The sequence below is a fragment of the Mytilus californianus genome, unplaced genomic scaffold (assembly GCF_021869535.1).
Source record: "Mytilus californianus isolate M0D057914Y unplaced genomic scaffold, xbMytCali1.0.p SCAF_1, whole genome shotgun sequence".
Classification (NCBI taxonomy): Eukaryota; Metazoa; Mollusca; class Bivalvia; order Mytilida; family Mytilidae; genus Mytilus; species Mytilus californianus.
This window is the reverse complement of record NW_026262581.1, coordinates 121,532,110-121,546,474: the sequence shown is the minus strand read 5'-3', so window position 1 is coordinate 121,546,474 and position 14,365 is coordinate 121,532,110. Positions and strand designations below refer to the sequence as shown.

The 14,365-nt window shown below is 30.6% G+C and overlaps 1 protein-coding gene across 6 annotated transcripts in view; it reads left to right on the top strand.

Moving 5' to 3' along the window:
• Positions 1-14,365, top strand: part of LOC127711471 (nucleoprotein TPR-like) — a 66,157-nt gene that overhangs the window by 10,780 nt on the left and 41,012 nt on the right. Inside the window, exons 8-24 of one of the 6 annotated variants that reach the window (XM_052217548.1) lie at positions 60-147; positions 662-730; positions 1,436-1,507; positions 1,802-1,887; positions 3,040-3,132; positions 3,756-3,860; positions 4,700-4,807; positions 6,627-6,757; positions 7,614-7,715; positions 8,612-8,696; positions 9,385-9,441; positions 10,130-10,317; positions 10,476-10,554; positions 10,744-10,887; positions 11,844-12,017; positions 12,766-12,906; positions 13,852-13,962. In XM_052217548.1, the coding sequence (XP_052073508.1) occupies positions 60-147; positions 662-730; positions 1,436-1,507; positions 1,802-1,887; positions 3,040-3,132; positions 3,756-3,860; positions 4,700-4,807; positions 6,627-6,757; positions 7,614-7,715; positions 8,612-8,696; positions 9,385-9,441; positions 10,130-10,317; positions 10,476-10,554; positions 10,744-10,887; positions 11,844-12,017; positions 12,766-12,906; positions 13,852-13,962 (1,833 nt within the window). The other 5 variants (XM_052217573.1, XM_052217572.1, XM_052217567.1 and 2 more) reach the window with 5 other exon arrangements.

Here is a 14,365-nt window from a genome sequence, read left to right as displayed (position 1 = left end):
GATACTGGGATTATAGTATATGTGCTTGTGATCATGTAGTAACACTTTCTCTTTTGCAGACGTCAGCAGAGGAAGCGGAAGAAAAAATAAAGGAATTAAGTAGAGCTGTAGATGAACTACAGAAATTACTGAGAGATTCTGCAAATGGTACACTATATTTTTACTTTTCTCCATGATCAATTCATAGCTTTTCAACTCTTTAACTAGATTATAACTCCTGCACCTAGATCTAGATTTTGGTAACTCTTTAACACATTTTAATTTGTGTGTATAATTGACAAGAAAACAATGCTACGCTTACTTTTGTTTTTAAATTGTCAGAACAATCAATGGTACATGGAAAAATGATATGATAGAAATGGTTTTTTGTACGTCCTAAACAAATAAAAGAGGTTAAAACAAGGATGTTAGTATGTGTACTTGTGGTCATGTAGTAACACTAAAAAATAAACTTACTCTGAACACATTTTTTCAGACTTCAGTGAAGGAATCATTTTAAAATGTATATTTCCTTTTTCACGAGTTACTGACATTGTCCTAATTTCATTACTTGTCCCACTGTGTGCAGTATGATGGTGTTATATCAATGAGATCATTACAGCATGTGTCATATGTTTGATAGCATATACTAGACTTTATATATTTTATTCTGTTTTGTCAGATCATACTAATATGGAAAAAGAAAAAGATAATGAGATTGAAAAACTTAATAAAGAGATTGAGGATCGAGGTAAATATAGCTTAACTTGCAAAGAAGAAAAGTCAGGAATTTATCGAACTTTTATGCCGACCAGAATGGTCGTGAAGTTTTAAAAATTAATATTTTGGTTTTAGCATTAAAACTAGATTTTTTTGTATCGTAACTGACCACTATCATGGAATCTGGTTTCAAATTTCATCATATTAGAATATCAGATCAGATTTAGTGCCTATCTGAATCTTAGATGACTTTAATGTATAACTTTTTAAAGTTTTACGTTAAATGAAATTGTATTTTTAAAATAAATTTTATTATGTATAAAATGTATAATATGATGTATAATTTTTACAATCTGATACAAGGAGATTTTTTACATTTTGCAAGCATGGCCCCACTAAGGGCCTAAACATTTAGAATGACAACATCAAGATTTAGATATTGAAAAACATAGATTTATAACTAATTAAAAAACACTATTAAAGTTTCAACGTAGATATAGAATAAAGCTAATGATATGATAATAAACTAGGCAAGTGTTACTGAAATTTGTTTCAATAATTATGAATGGCTGTATTTAAATAAACATGATGATATATATAAGATATTATATAGAATTGTTTACTGAAGCAGATCAACATGATTGCAATCCTTCCCATGTCAACAGCAAGTAAGGAAGCATTAATTATGTTAATTGTCATGTTTCAAAGAAATGTATCCTATTTATTTATCATGTAGAGAGTGGAATAAGGCTGCTAAAGCAAGAGTTAATGAATGCCAATGACCTTATTGATGCAGCAAGGAAGAAAAGTAAGTGTTCATTTGGAACAATTCTTTTTTGAATTTTTGAATTTTATAATGGTGATTTACTGCTTATAATGGTTATGAAAACATATTTTATTGTTATATAAAGACAATTTAAGAGCTAAGAGGAAGATAACACTATGATATTCCTTTTATTTTCATTTTCCAATACTATTACTGCAATACTCCAGTTATGATATTAAATTTTCAAAATTAAAAAAAAATACAGGCTTTCATATAAGGATTTTATTATAAGTATGCAGTTATAGAAACTTTAAAAGCATATTATTATTTTACCAGATGCCACAGACCAGCAAGTGGACTCCATGTTTCCATCTGCTGCTACCACCAGTAAATATTTAAAATCAGGCATGACATTAACACAGGTAAGATGTCGTCACCAGTAAATATTTAAAATCAGGCATGACATCAACACAGGTAAGATGTAGCCACCAGTAAATATTTAAAATCAGGCATGACATTAACACAGGTAAGATGTAGCCACCAGTAAATATTTAAAATCAGGCATGACATTAACACAGGTAAGGTGTTGCCACCAGTAAATATTTAAAATCAGGCATGACATTAACACAGGTAAGGTGTTGCCACCAGTAAATATTTAAAATCAGACATGACATTAACACAGGTAAGGTGTAGCCACCAGTAAATATTTAAAATCAGGCATGACATTAACACAGGTAAGATGTAGCCACTAGTAAATATTTAAAATCAGGCATGACATTAACACAGGTAAGGTGTTGCCACCAGTAAATATTTAAAATCAGACATGACATTAACACAGGTAAGATGTAGCCACCAGTAAATATTTAAAATCAGACATGACATTAACACAGGTAAGGTGTAGCCACCAGTAAATATTTAAAATCTGGCTTGACATTAACACAGGTAAGATGTAGCCACCAGTAAATATTTAAAATTAGGCATGACATTAACACAGGTAAGATGTAGCCACCAGTAAATATTTAAAATCAGGCATGGCATTAACACAGGTAAGATGTACATATAGCCAGTCTGATTGCAAAGCCTATAGAGTTGCAGGTTATCTCATAAAAAAGACACATAGTGTTTTCATTGCAAGGTAGGATGAATAACTAGTAGGTCAAATTACACAATTGTCATGCACATGGAACAGATTTCATAACACATTTGTTTTGTTGGATAATTCTTTTTATCAGACTATTGATTGTATTTTCTATTTGTATAATTTATGACATGGTAACAACTTTCTTTTGATGTCCATTACAAAAAAAAAAGAACAAATGGAATTTTAATCACTAGTCACACATTTCAAATTTCACGAATAAGACTATTTTTGTGCTTCCAGCCTGAACTTGAAAAAAGAAACATCACACTTATAATTGAAAGTAGATACAGGCTCACAGGATAAACATTTTTGAGGTGACAAAACAAGCATGGATGGTAACCAAAATAAAGGTCTTACTCAATGTATGGGGTATCCAAGCTCAAAGTCTTGACAAGTATTCTTAAAATTTGACCAAGTATTATTCATATTGCAGATATACAATGCTTATGTGAATGTATCTGATGAACTAATGTTAGAGAAAGAAGAAAACAAAAGACTACAGCAGTACCTTGATGATATACTTCATGTAAGACTCAAATTATGATTCTAAATCTGTTTGTATATAGATGTACATGGTTTTATCTAAAGTTAATTCTAGTTGGTATGTAAGATAATTTATAGACAGTTAAAATAATTAAACAACTGAAGCTAGACATATGAACTTGAACATTTAGCATAAACTGACATCGTAAAAAGAAGGAAAAAATCTATACATCAGCAAAATACTAAAAAATTACAATGAAAACAAATAAATCAAAGACAACCAATGAATATTTGATTCCTGGCTCTTAACCAGCAAAAATGAAATGTATTTTCTATTTCCTCTGATTTTCAATAATTTCAAATGAAGATAATCTTCAAGAGAAATCAGTGACATTATTGTGGCATTTTAATATTTAATAGTGTCACTCATTGATTCTTTAACTACAAAAATGTAAAAAAAAATATACTGAGGTTTCAACATGTACAGGTTGTATGTTTATTATTTGACAAGAATTACAAGTTAAGTAAACTATTCAGTTGACTTACATTAATTTTGTTCAAAGTAAACCTGTTTCATCAAGGATTCACTCATTTAGATTTGTACTAGTTATTAGACATAGTATAGGTAGTTCATAATTAAATAAGTGTTACTAATTACCTGTACAGGAAATAGAAGAAAAGGCACCAGTCCTAAAGAAGCAGAAAGAGGATTATGTACAGGCTTTACAAAATATTGATCAGCTGACCAAACAGTTAGATAGTTCATTGTTGGTATGTACAATTATGTACATGATATTGACCAGTCGACCAAACAGTTAGATAGTTCATTGTTAGTATGTACAATCATGTACATAATATTGACCAGTTGACCAAACAGTTAGATAGTTCAGTTAGATAGTTCTTTGTTGGTATGTACAATTATGTACATAATATTGACCAGTTGACCAAACAGTTAGATAGTTCATTGTTAGTATGTACAATTATGTACAGAATATTGACCAGTTGATCAAACAGTTAAATAGTTCATTGTTGGTATGTACAATTATGTACATAATATTGACCAGTTGACCAAACAGTTAGATAGTTCATTGTTAGCATGTACAATTATGTACAGAATATTGACCAGTTGACCAAACAGTTAGATAGTTCATTGTTAGTATGTACAATTATGTACATAATATTGACCAGTTGACCAAACAGTTAGATAGTTCATTGTTAGTATGTACAATTATGTACATAATATTGACCAGTTGACCAAACAGTTAGATAGTTCATTGTTAGTATGTACAATTATGTACATAATATTGACCAGTTGACCAAACAGTTAGATAGTTCATTGTTGGTATGTACAATTATGTACAGAATATTGATCATTTAAACAGTTTCGTAGTTCAAATAGGCAAGTACTCTTTATTTGGGTTAAATGTCAACAAGAGCCAAAACATGATGTATTGAACTTACAGTAAATTGCACGTTTGAAGTATATTCAGTAGGCTTTATTTAGGCAAAACCTGCATTTCAATAACAAGGTTTTATTAAACTAGATGGACGCAAACATTTTGTTTTAAATAAATGTATTTTAATAACATGAATCTAATGTATCTCTTCAGGAAAATCAGAACTTGAGATCAGAAGCAGATGAGAGTATCAGGAAATTCAATCACATGCAGCGAGAAAATCACAAATACCAACAACAAATGTTAGATCTATCACATCAGGTAGGCTCTGTACCATAAAATCACAAATACCAACAACTCGTGTTAGATCTATCACATCAGGTAGGCTCTGTACCATAAAATCACAAATACCAACAACAAATGTTAGATCTATTACATCAGGTAGGCTCTGTACCATAAAATCACAAATACCAACAACAAATGTTAGATCTATCACATCAGGTAGGCTCTGTACCATTAAATCACAAATACCAACAACACATGTTAGATCTATCACATCAGGTAGGCTCTGTACCATAAAATCACAAATACCAACAACTCGTGTTAGATCTATCACATCAGGTAGGCTCTGTACCATAAAATCACAAATACCAACAACAAATGTTAGATCTATTACATCAGGTAGGCTCTGTACCATAAAATCACAAATACCAACAACAAATGTTAGATCTATCACATCAGGTAGAATCTGTACCATTAAATCACAAATACCAACAACACATGTTAGATCTATCACATCAGGTAGGCTCTGTACCATAAAATCACAAATACCAACAACAAATGTTAGATCTATCACATCAGGTAGGCTCTGTACCATAAATTACAAATACCAACAACAAATGTTAGATCTATCACATCAGGTAGGCTCTGTACCATTAAATCACAAATACCAACAACAAATGTTAGATCTATCACATCAGGTAGGGTCTGTACCATAAATCAAAAAAACCAACAACAAATGTTAGATCTATCACATCAGGTAGGCTCTGTACCATAAAATCACAAATACCAACAACAAATGTTAGATCTATCACATCAGGTAGGCTCTGTACCATAAAATCACAAATACCAACAACTCGTGTTAGATCTATCACATCAGGTAGGCTCTGTACCATAAAATCACAAATACCAACAACAAATGTTAGATCTATTACATCAGGTAGGCTCTGTACCATAAAATCACAAATACCAACAACAAATGTTAGATCTATCACATCAGGTAGGATCTGTACCATTAAATCACAAATACCAACAACACATGTTAGATCTATCACATCAGGTAGGCTCTGTACCATAAAATCACAAATACCAACAACAAATGTTAGATCTATCACATCAGGTAGGCTCTGTACCATAAATTACAAATACCAACAACAAATGTTAGATCTATCACATCAGGTAGGCTCTGTACCATTAAATCACAAATACCAACAACAAATGTTAGATCTATTACATCAGGTAGGCTCTGTACCATAAAATCACAAATACCAACAACAAATGTTAGATCTATCACATCAGGTAGGCTCTGTACCATAAAATCACAAATACCAACAACAAATGTTAGATCTATCACATCAGGTAGGCTCTGTACCATTAAATCACAAATACCAACAACACATGTTAGATCTATCACATCAGGTAGGCTCTGTACCATAAAATCACAAATACCAACAACAAATGTTAGATCTATCACATCAGGTAGGCTCTGTACCATTAAATCACAAATACCAACAACAAATGTTAGATCTATCACATCAGGTAGGCTCTGTACCATTAAATCACAAATACCAACAACACATGTTAGATCTATCACATCAGGTAGGCTCTGTACCATTAAATCACAAGTATATCTTTAATTTATAAAAACAAATTCGGATTTCAGTCTTATCAAGTATTTGACCTGCAATATATTATAATGCATCAAATTGAATTGTGGAATTTCATTCTAACTCCTAAATCAGTTGTCCATGTTGACTTACTGAAATATTGAATATATATATTTTATATTGTTAGTTTTAGTAAAATGTAACAGTTTATTCACTCTGTTTTTATAATGACAATAACATTTATTTACACCTAGGTTCAGTTCTTAGTGAAAGAAATAGAGGAAGTCAAAACTGGAAGAATTGTAAGATCAGATGATGACAATGTCTCATCATCAGAAATCAGTAGTTCATGCGAAGCTATATCATCTAAACTAGTCACTTTCAGGTTAGTATGAGAAATTATCAGTTTATCAGAGACAATAGCATCTACCGAGTTACTTTCAAATCATAAGTAAAAAGTGTCAGTTTATCATGCTATATCATCGAAACTAGATACACTGAAGTCAGTAACAAAAACTCTCTTCTTCTGGGGCAATATCTAAATATCACATCCGGTTACATCAGATAAAGAATTTGTCAATTCTTCCATGTTATATCATTCAAATTATTTCCATGTAGGCCATTAATCTGTTTAACAGAGAGTATATCAGAAGACATGTTTAAAAATATAGTTCATCAGTAAATATTACTTCATCAGAGCCCATATCATCATAACAAGTAAGATTCAAATCAGTTTAAGTATCAACAAAAATCAGTTAAGTTGATTTTATATAAATTCATTAAGCTCTAATCAGTAACAGAGACTATAATTTGTTAGAATCCTCTTCATCTAAACTATATAGGTCAGTAAGGAATTGTTTTCACTAAAAAATTTTATGCCCCACCTAGGGGCATTATGTTTTTCGGTCTGTGCGTCCGTCCGTCTGTCCATCTGTTTTTCCGTCTGTCCCACTTCAGGTTAAAGTTTTTGGTCAAGGTAGTTTTTGATGAAGTTGAAGTCCAATCAACTTGAAACTTAGTACACATTTTCCCTATGATATGATCTTTCTAATTTTCATGCCAAATTAGAGTTTTGACCCCAATTTCACGGTCCACTGAACATAGAAAATGATAGTGCGAGTGGGGCATCCGTGTACTATGGACACATTCTTGTTTTCACCTCAGCTTTAGCTTAACTGAGAAATTACTCAATTAAGTATTTTTTTATTCAAATTTGAATATGTTTGTTTACTTGTCTACAGAGATATTGAAGATTTACAGAGACAAAACCAGAGACTTATAGCTGTGATACGAGAATTAAGTGAGAAAAAAGAAGAAGAAGAAAAATTAGCCACAGAATCTAAGTAAATTATCTGTTAGGTTGTACTTTGCATGAGTTTTTATATGGTATACTGTTGTCCGTCCGTCCATTGTCAACATGTCGGACAATAACTCAAAAAATGCTTACACCAATTTTCAGGAAACTTTGGTGAATTGTTTATATCCATTGATGTAAGCTCCCTTTTCGATTTTTATAAATTTTCGATTTTACATTTCTGAGTTATGGGAATTTATTCATGAAAAATTGGGGATTTTCCAGTTTTCTGACTATAACTCAAGAATGCTTTGAATTATTTTCATGAAACTTTGGTGAATTGTTTATATATATTGACATAAGTTCCCTTTCGATTTTAAAAAATTCTGATTTTACGTTTTGGAGTATTGGGAATTTATTCATAAAAATGGTGGGATTTTCCAGTTTTCAGACAATAACTCAAAAACATTTTAACAGTTTTCATGAAACTTTGGTGACTTGTTTATATCTATTGAAATAAACTCCCTTTTGTTTTTAAATAATTTCGATATGACATTGCAGAGTTATGGAACTTTATTTGTTGAAATTTTTTGAAAACTGTCAATTTTTCACACTTTGGATGGTTAGAGAATTTTATTCTTTCAAAAATGAAGGCCACAAACTTAGTAAAACTTGAGGTAGCCTTAATAGTGCCAAATTATTCATGTTTTGTATCAATGGATACCACTGTGTGTGCATGTCTCTTTTTTTGGGGGTGTCTATTTGAGCAGCAGCTCTTTATTAGCATTTGCATGGGGAAAAAATGTCGAAAAGAACTAGATTTGAATTGTGTCTATAAAGCATTGATCTGAAATGTAATACAAAGTTTCCATTTGATTGCTTCTTGTTTTTGAAAATTCAGTTTGCTCTTGTTTAAAAAATCACTTATTCTTTTTAACATTACAGAACAAAAGAACTAAAAGATCAGCTTCATATAGCGCACAATGAATTGAAAGAGCTAAAGATGGCTAGAGACAGACAACAAGAGATGGTAAGCAGTTATTATTAACAGAACATAAATTGTTATGATAAAAGTAAAGAATACAGTTAAGATAAATGAACATGGCGAGCTAACTCTACAAAAGTCTTTCAATAACTGCAGACATGTAGAATAGAGAATGGAAACGGGGAATGTGTCAAGGAGACAACAACCCGACCAAAGAACAGAAAACAGCTCAAGGCCACCAATGGGTCTTCAACACAGTAAGAAAATCCTGCACATGGAGGTGTGGTTCAGCTGGCCCCTAAACAATATGTATACTAATTCAGTGAAGTGAATGCAACACAAATGAATCAAAATTTAAAAGAATACACAAGACTTACAAAGACTAGAGGTTCCTGACTTGGGCAGGCACAAAAATGTGGCGTGGTTAAACATGTTTTGTGAAATCTCAACCCTCTCCTATATTTGATTACAGCATTAATACATGTAGTTCTGTTTGTACTCAATATTGTAAGGTCTTCGTTATGAATTAGAATAACAATACAGAATAGCAAAATTAATTATTCTCATTACATTAATACATGTAGTTCTGTTTGTACTGATTAAAATTTTTAGGTCTCAGTTAAGGATTAAACAATAATACACACAAAAACAAAATAAATGATCACTCTACTATTGATATTTTGAAGATAATATCTTGTTATTTGTTGAAATTTTGCATCTTATTATTTAATAGGTTGAAGCTATTGTGAATCAGAGAGATATGTACAAAGTTCTAGCACAAGAGAGTTCTGTGAGTTTATACAGGATATTTCTGTACACTTTCATTGTTTACAAGATTCAAATATGATTTTGTTTCTTTTTTCATATTCAATGGTATTTATCCATCAAATTTCTCAAGTAAAAAAAACCTAGATCTATCAGTATGAATTGTAACAAAAGTTAATACTACGAAACAAATCGAAAAGTTCTTGATTTTATTTCAAATTTCTTGATTTTATATGCTTTATATTATAGTACAGTCAAAGATAGGATGACATGCTTTTATGATTGATTCATTTAGATGTTGGTTAAGAAATATACCATAGATTCATTATTATTCCTGGAGTACTAATTCATGTGGGTATAGGTGAACCTTGAATTCAAGTGTTCAACAAAATATATTTCTATAGGCTTTTATGCAAAATTTGTTAAAACCATGAATAAAACTTTCGACAAAAGTACAATTTTTCTTTCATCCATGAAAATTGGTACCAATAAAAATAAATGAATCCACAGTATTTGAGAAGGTGTGTTGTACTCATTTTGACTGAGTTGGTTCTTTTTGTGACAAAGAGTTAAGTCGGGTTATCCTGTAAAATAGTTTTATGTATAGAAGACCTATGTTAATCTTTGTAGGAAACATTAACTGCTATTTTAAATATCTGTTGAAATTAATCATACACAATATATGCAAATATGTAATTGTAATATGATTACAGGGAACATTACCACCTTCCTTCATGACCACACCTATTCCCAGTAGAAGTGTCAGCTCTAATCTAAAGAGTCCTGTAGCATCAATAAGGAGTCCAGGTCTAGATAAAACTATGGAAGAAACCAGGGTTGCATTGAAACAGATGACTGAAGATTTCAGTACTTACAAGAGAGAAAGAAGTGAAAATGAAAGGTACATTACACAATCTAGGTTAGAGCATCAAATGAAATTCTTTAGTTTGTAAATACTGACTTTTCTTCTTAATATCAGAGCAATTATAGAAATTAGCATATTACAAATTATGTTCATTTCACCTGATACTAATTTTAAAAGATTTTTAAATGTTTCAGAATGTTAAATGAGCAGATAGATACGATAAGACAGAATCAAGCCGATACCAGAGTACAGAATGCTAAATTAGCTTCACAGGTAAATGTACTTACATAGAAAATCTTAAAAAGTATGATACATAGGGCTTTCATCAATACCCATCTCCTCTTCCTCCTTGTTTTTAACTTTATTAACATTAACCATTACAAGAATAATTTTGATAAACATTTCTTAAGTCACGCCTCTTGTAAACGTTTTTAATTGCTTTTCATTTATAACTATTTACAGTTAGATTTCCAGGCTGAGAGGTATAAAGTTTTACAGAGTAATAATGACGGTTATAAAAAGGAAATTGCCTCCCTCAGAGAGAAAGTACAGAAATATTCTACATCTGTAGCCAAACATGAACAGACAGTCAATACACTTAGACAGGTAAATATTAAATATGTGTATCATATACTTAAATATCAAGACAGTTAAATAAATCAAAATTTGTGACATTCCTTTTTTGAGCATGTATTAAAATCTTTAAGCAGGGGAATTACTAAATTCTTAAATTATGCATTATTAAAATCACTCTTCAGCTGGTACATATAGATAAAACAAGTAAATACAATGTTAAAAGACTTTATAGATAGCTTTGATTTTTAGTGAATAAAGACAAATAAAAGAAAGTACATGTACTAAATCTTCTTATTCTTTTTTTCCAGCATTTAAAATTTGTTAGTTTATGTTCAAATTACATGAAGTGATTTTTGAAGAAGATCAAAGAATTTCCATTTAAGCTACATTATTTCAGTGTGTTATTAGAAAAATAAAATAAACTGAATTAGAGTTTGATTTTTTGTCCAGGCAAACTATGAATTTCTTATTAGCTGCTGTAAATATCAAAAACATTAACTGGTTCTGCAATTATAAATGTGAATACCTGTTCCTTGGCATTAGTAGACAACAATAACATTGTCAATCCTTAAAGGGCAGTTTTAATATGCTTATAATGATTTGGTGGACATCCTACCAAAAGCTCAGACTTTTCTTAAATGTCTTGCAGTAAAGTTTGAGTTGGAAAATCAGTATGAAGAATTAGCTATATTATATTTGTATATAAACAAAATTAGATGTTGGGTATGCTTATAGACACAGAAACCAAACAGCCCTCATTAAACACTTAAAAGTCACTTCAAGGTCAACATATGGAATTCAACAAGTTGTCAAGCTCTAAGTAGCCTGTGTTTATGGAAGTTGATTATTTCCCTGCCTCATTTAAATGTCTGGTATGGTAGCTTATCATTATAGCATTATACCTATGTTTATGAAAATACAGTTTACACAGAACAGAAATGTTACTAATCTCTATTATATAAAGGGTCTACATTTCATAATTTTAGGATGCAATGTCATCACAAGAAAATCTTGCTAGAGCTCAGGCTCAAGCCCAGAACTACAAAATGGAGAAAGAACTTCTAAAGAGTTCTGAAGGAAGATTACTTCAGGAAATAGAGAGTCATAGAAGAGAGAGGCAATCACAGAGCATGTTAATGGCAAACTTGGAGGCTATAAAGGTTAGAATCAAAGATGTCATCCAATTATAACTATAAATTATATTTCTCCTGAATAATATTAATTTGATAAAATTAAATTTTTTTGTGAAATTTTAACTTTTAAGTTTATTTCTTTCTGAGAGAAAGCAACTTTATTTTAGCCAATAGACAAATTCATTCACAGCATTATTATTTTGTAAATACCATATAGAATTATACTCCCTGCATACACATTTTAGAAGGTATTATCTGGTATGTTAGAAGCAGGCTGTAAGCTCGTCTGGACCAATTTCAGACTCAACAGGCTAAAATGTGTTCAGTATGAAGGTATGAATTGAAACTGCAACTGAAAAAAGTGTTTTTCCTATTAGCAATCTTAAAGGCCAAATCTGATAGCATAATTTCAGTTTCAGACGTGCATGATATGGGATGATCTTGTCCATTGAATAATAGAGTTATGCCCATTGTACTTCATATATTTCTACCTTATTCAGAGTTAACTTTTCATTCCAATTCCTCTTGTCCCTTATATCCTTTATTTTTTTTTTTTTATTTTGATAGCGCTTCAGTATGCAAGATATATATAACTGTGAAAGACTTGTATTCTTGAAAATTATCATAAGTATTTTATTCCAAAACAGGGTTGTACTTTCAGATTTAACATTTTGCATTTTATTTCTATTTTCAAAAAATTATAAGATTCTTTTGTTAATATAGTCAGTACTGTACAACATGTTTGAATTAATGCTTATTCATTAATTTTTTACAGAATAATTTAGAAAGGTCAGAGTTTGACACAAAAACAAGGTACAGTAATAAGATAGAATCACTAGAGATGGAGGTCAATACATTGAAGAGAAAGTTGAAATCTGAAGAAGACGAACACAAAGCACTCAATACTCTGTTGGAGGTATTTAACTTTTTATGTGCCAGTCAAACTCAGATGTATGGTTATATCTTCCATCCGTGCATGTCTTATGACAACTCAAAGTTTGCTTTATCAGACCTTTAATGAAATTTTACTTAATAATTGGTTCTCTACAAGGTATAAATTGTGGATGAGAGTTCCACCCCTACTACTCAATCTTTGACTTTTTTGTTTTATATCCTCTTCTAAAGACCTAAACAAAAGAAAATGAAATTTATAATTACACACAGAAAAAAGAAGTAAAGAAATTGTTTTCATGTAATTTTAAATGAATTATTTCACAAAAACATGCTTTACTTGTTAGTCATTCATTGGATTACTGTAAACCAAATTATTTTCAAGGATAATGTTTGTTGAGTTTTCTAGCTGATCTTAGCAGCAACTTATTTTCGTGAAATCCTATTTTGATTGGTATATTCATGTTAGAGTAGATCCTAGTTGACATATATTCAACAATTTATATTCATGTTATTCATCTACTCATAAAAGTCACAAAAATAAATTTTAAATTGCAAAAATTAGCCAGTTTGCAGTATTCTAAGTAATGTCTTTGATTTTCTATAAAATGATTATTCTGTTCATCTGTTTAGTTGAATTATAGATAGTTCACCTTTTCTGTGGTCTATGATAACTTCAAGATAAACAGATTCAACAGGAGTATTTAATTTAAGAATCAACATTGAACTTAGTAGAGCCAAATAGATTTGACAAAATTGAAGTATTTAGGAGTCAAATTGAACTGTCAAAATTGTATATACTACTCATAAAAATTGAACATGTTTGATTGTCTTTGTAGAACTTACAAATGAAATATGGCGATATAAAAATGCTGTAAAATTTTCTTTTATTCATTCATAGTGTTAGACTGTTGTGGTAAATTTAATTTAAGAAAATGAAATAAAATAACTTCATTACTTTGCTTTCTAGAAACAGACGAAGAGTTTGAGGGCACAGCTAGAACAGGCATTAAAACATCAAGAAAATTACAAAAATAAATTTACAGTTTTAGAGAAAGAAAAACAACAACATAATCAGCAGGTTTGTTTTAGATAAATGATGTTCATGTGTAGGAAGTATTTGTTTATTGCTTAGTAAAATAGATAAATGCTCTGATGGAAGACTATGACACAAAATTAAACATACCTAAATTTAGTAAACACTTAGATGTTGAAACATGTTCAAGGCAGACAAAGGCTTTCTGAAAGGAAAGGAAATAAAATTGGAAAAGTTTTTAGTCCCCTACCGACTACTGTCTGTCTGTCTGTCTGTCTGTCTGTCTGTCTGTCTGTCCGTTCGTCCATCAGTCCGGCAAAACTGTTTTCCACACTTTTTTTCTTCGTGCTTGAAGATATTAATTTGATATTTGGTGTAGTGTTTTATCATGACAAGTTACAGATCAAGTTTGAATTTTGTTCCGGTCTGACGATTTTGTGCAGAGTTA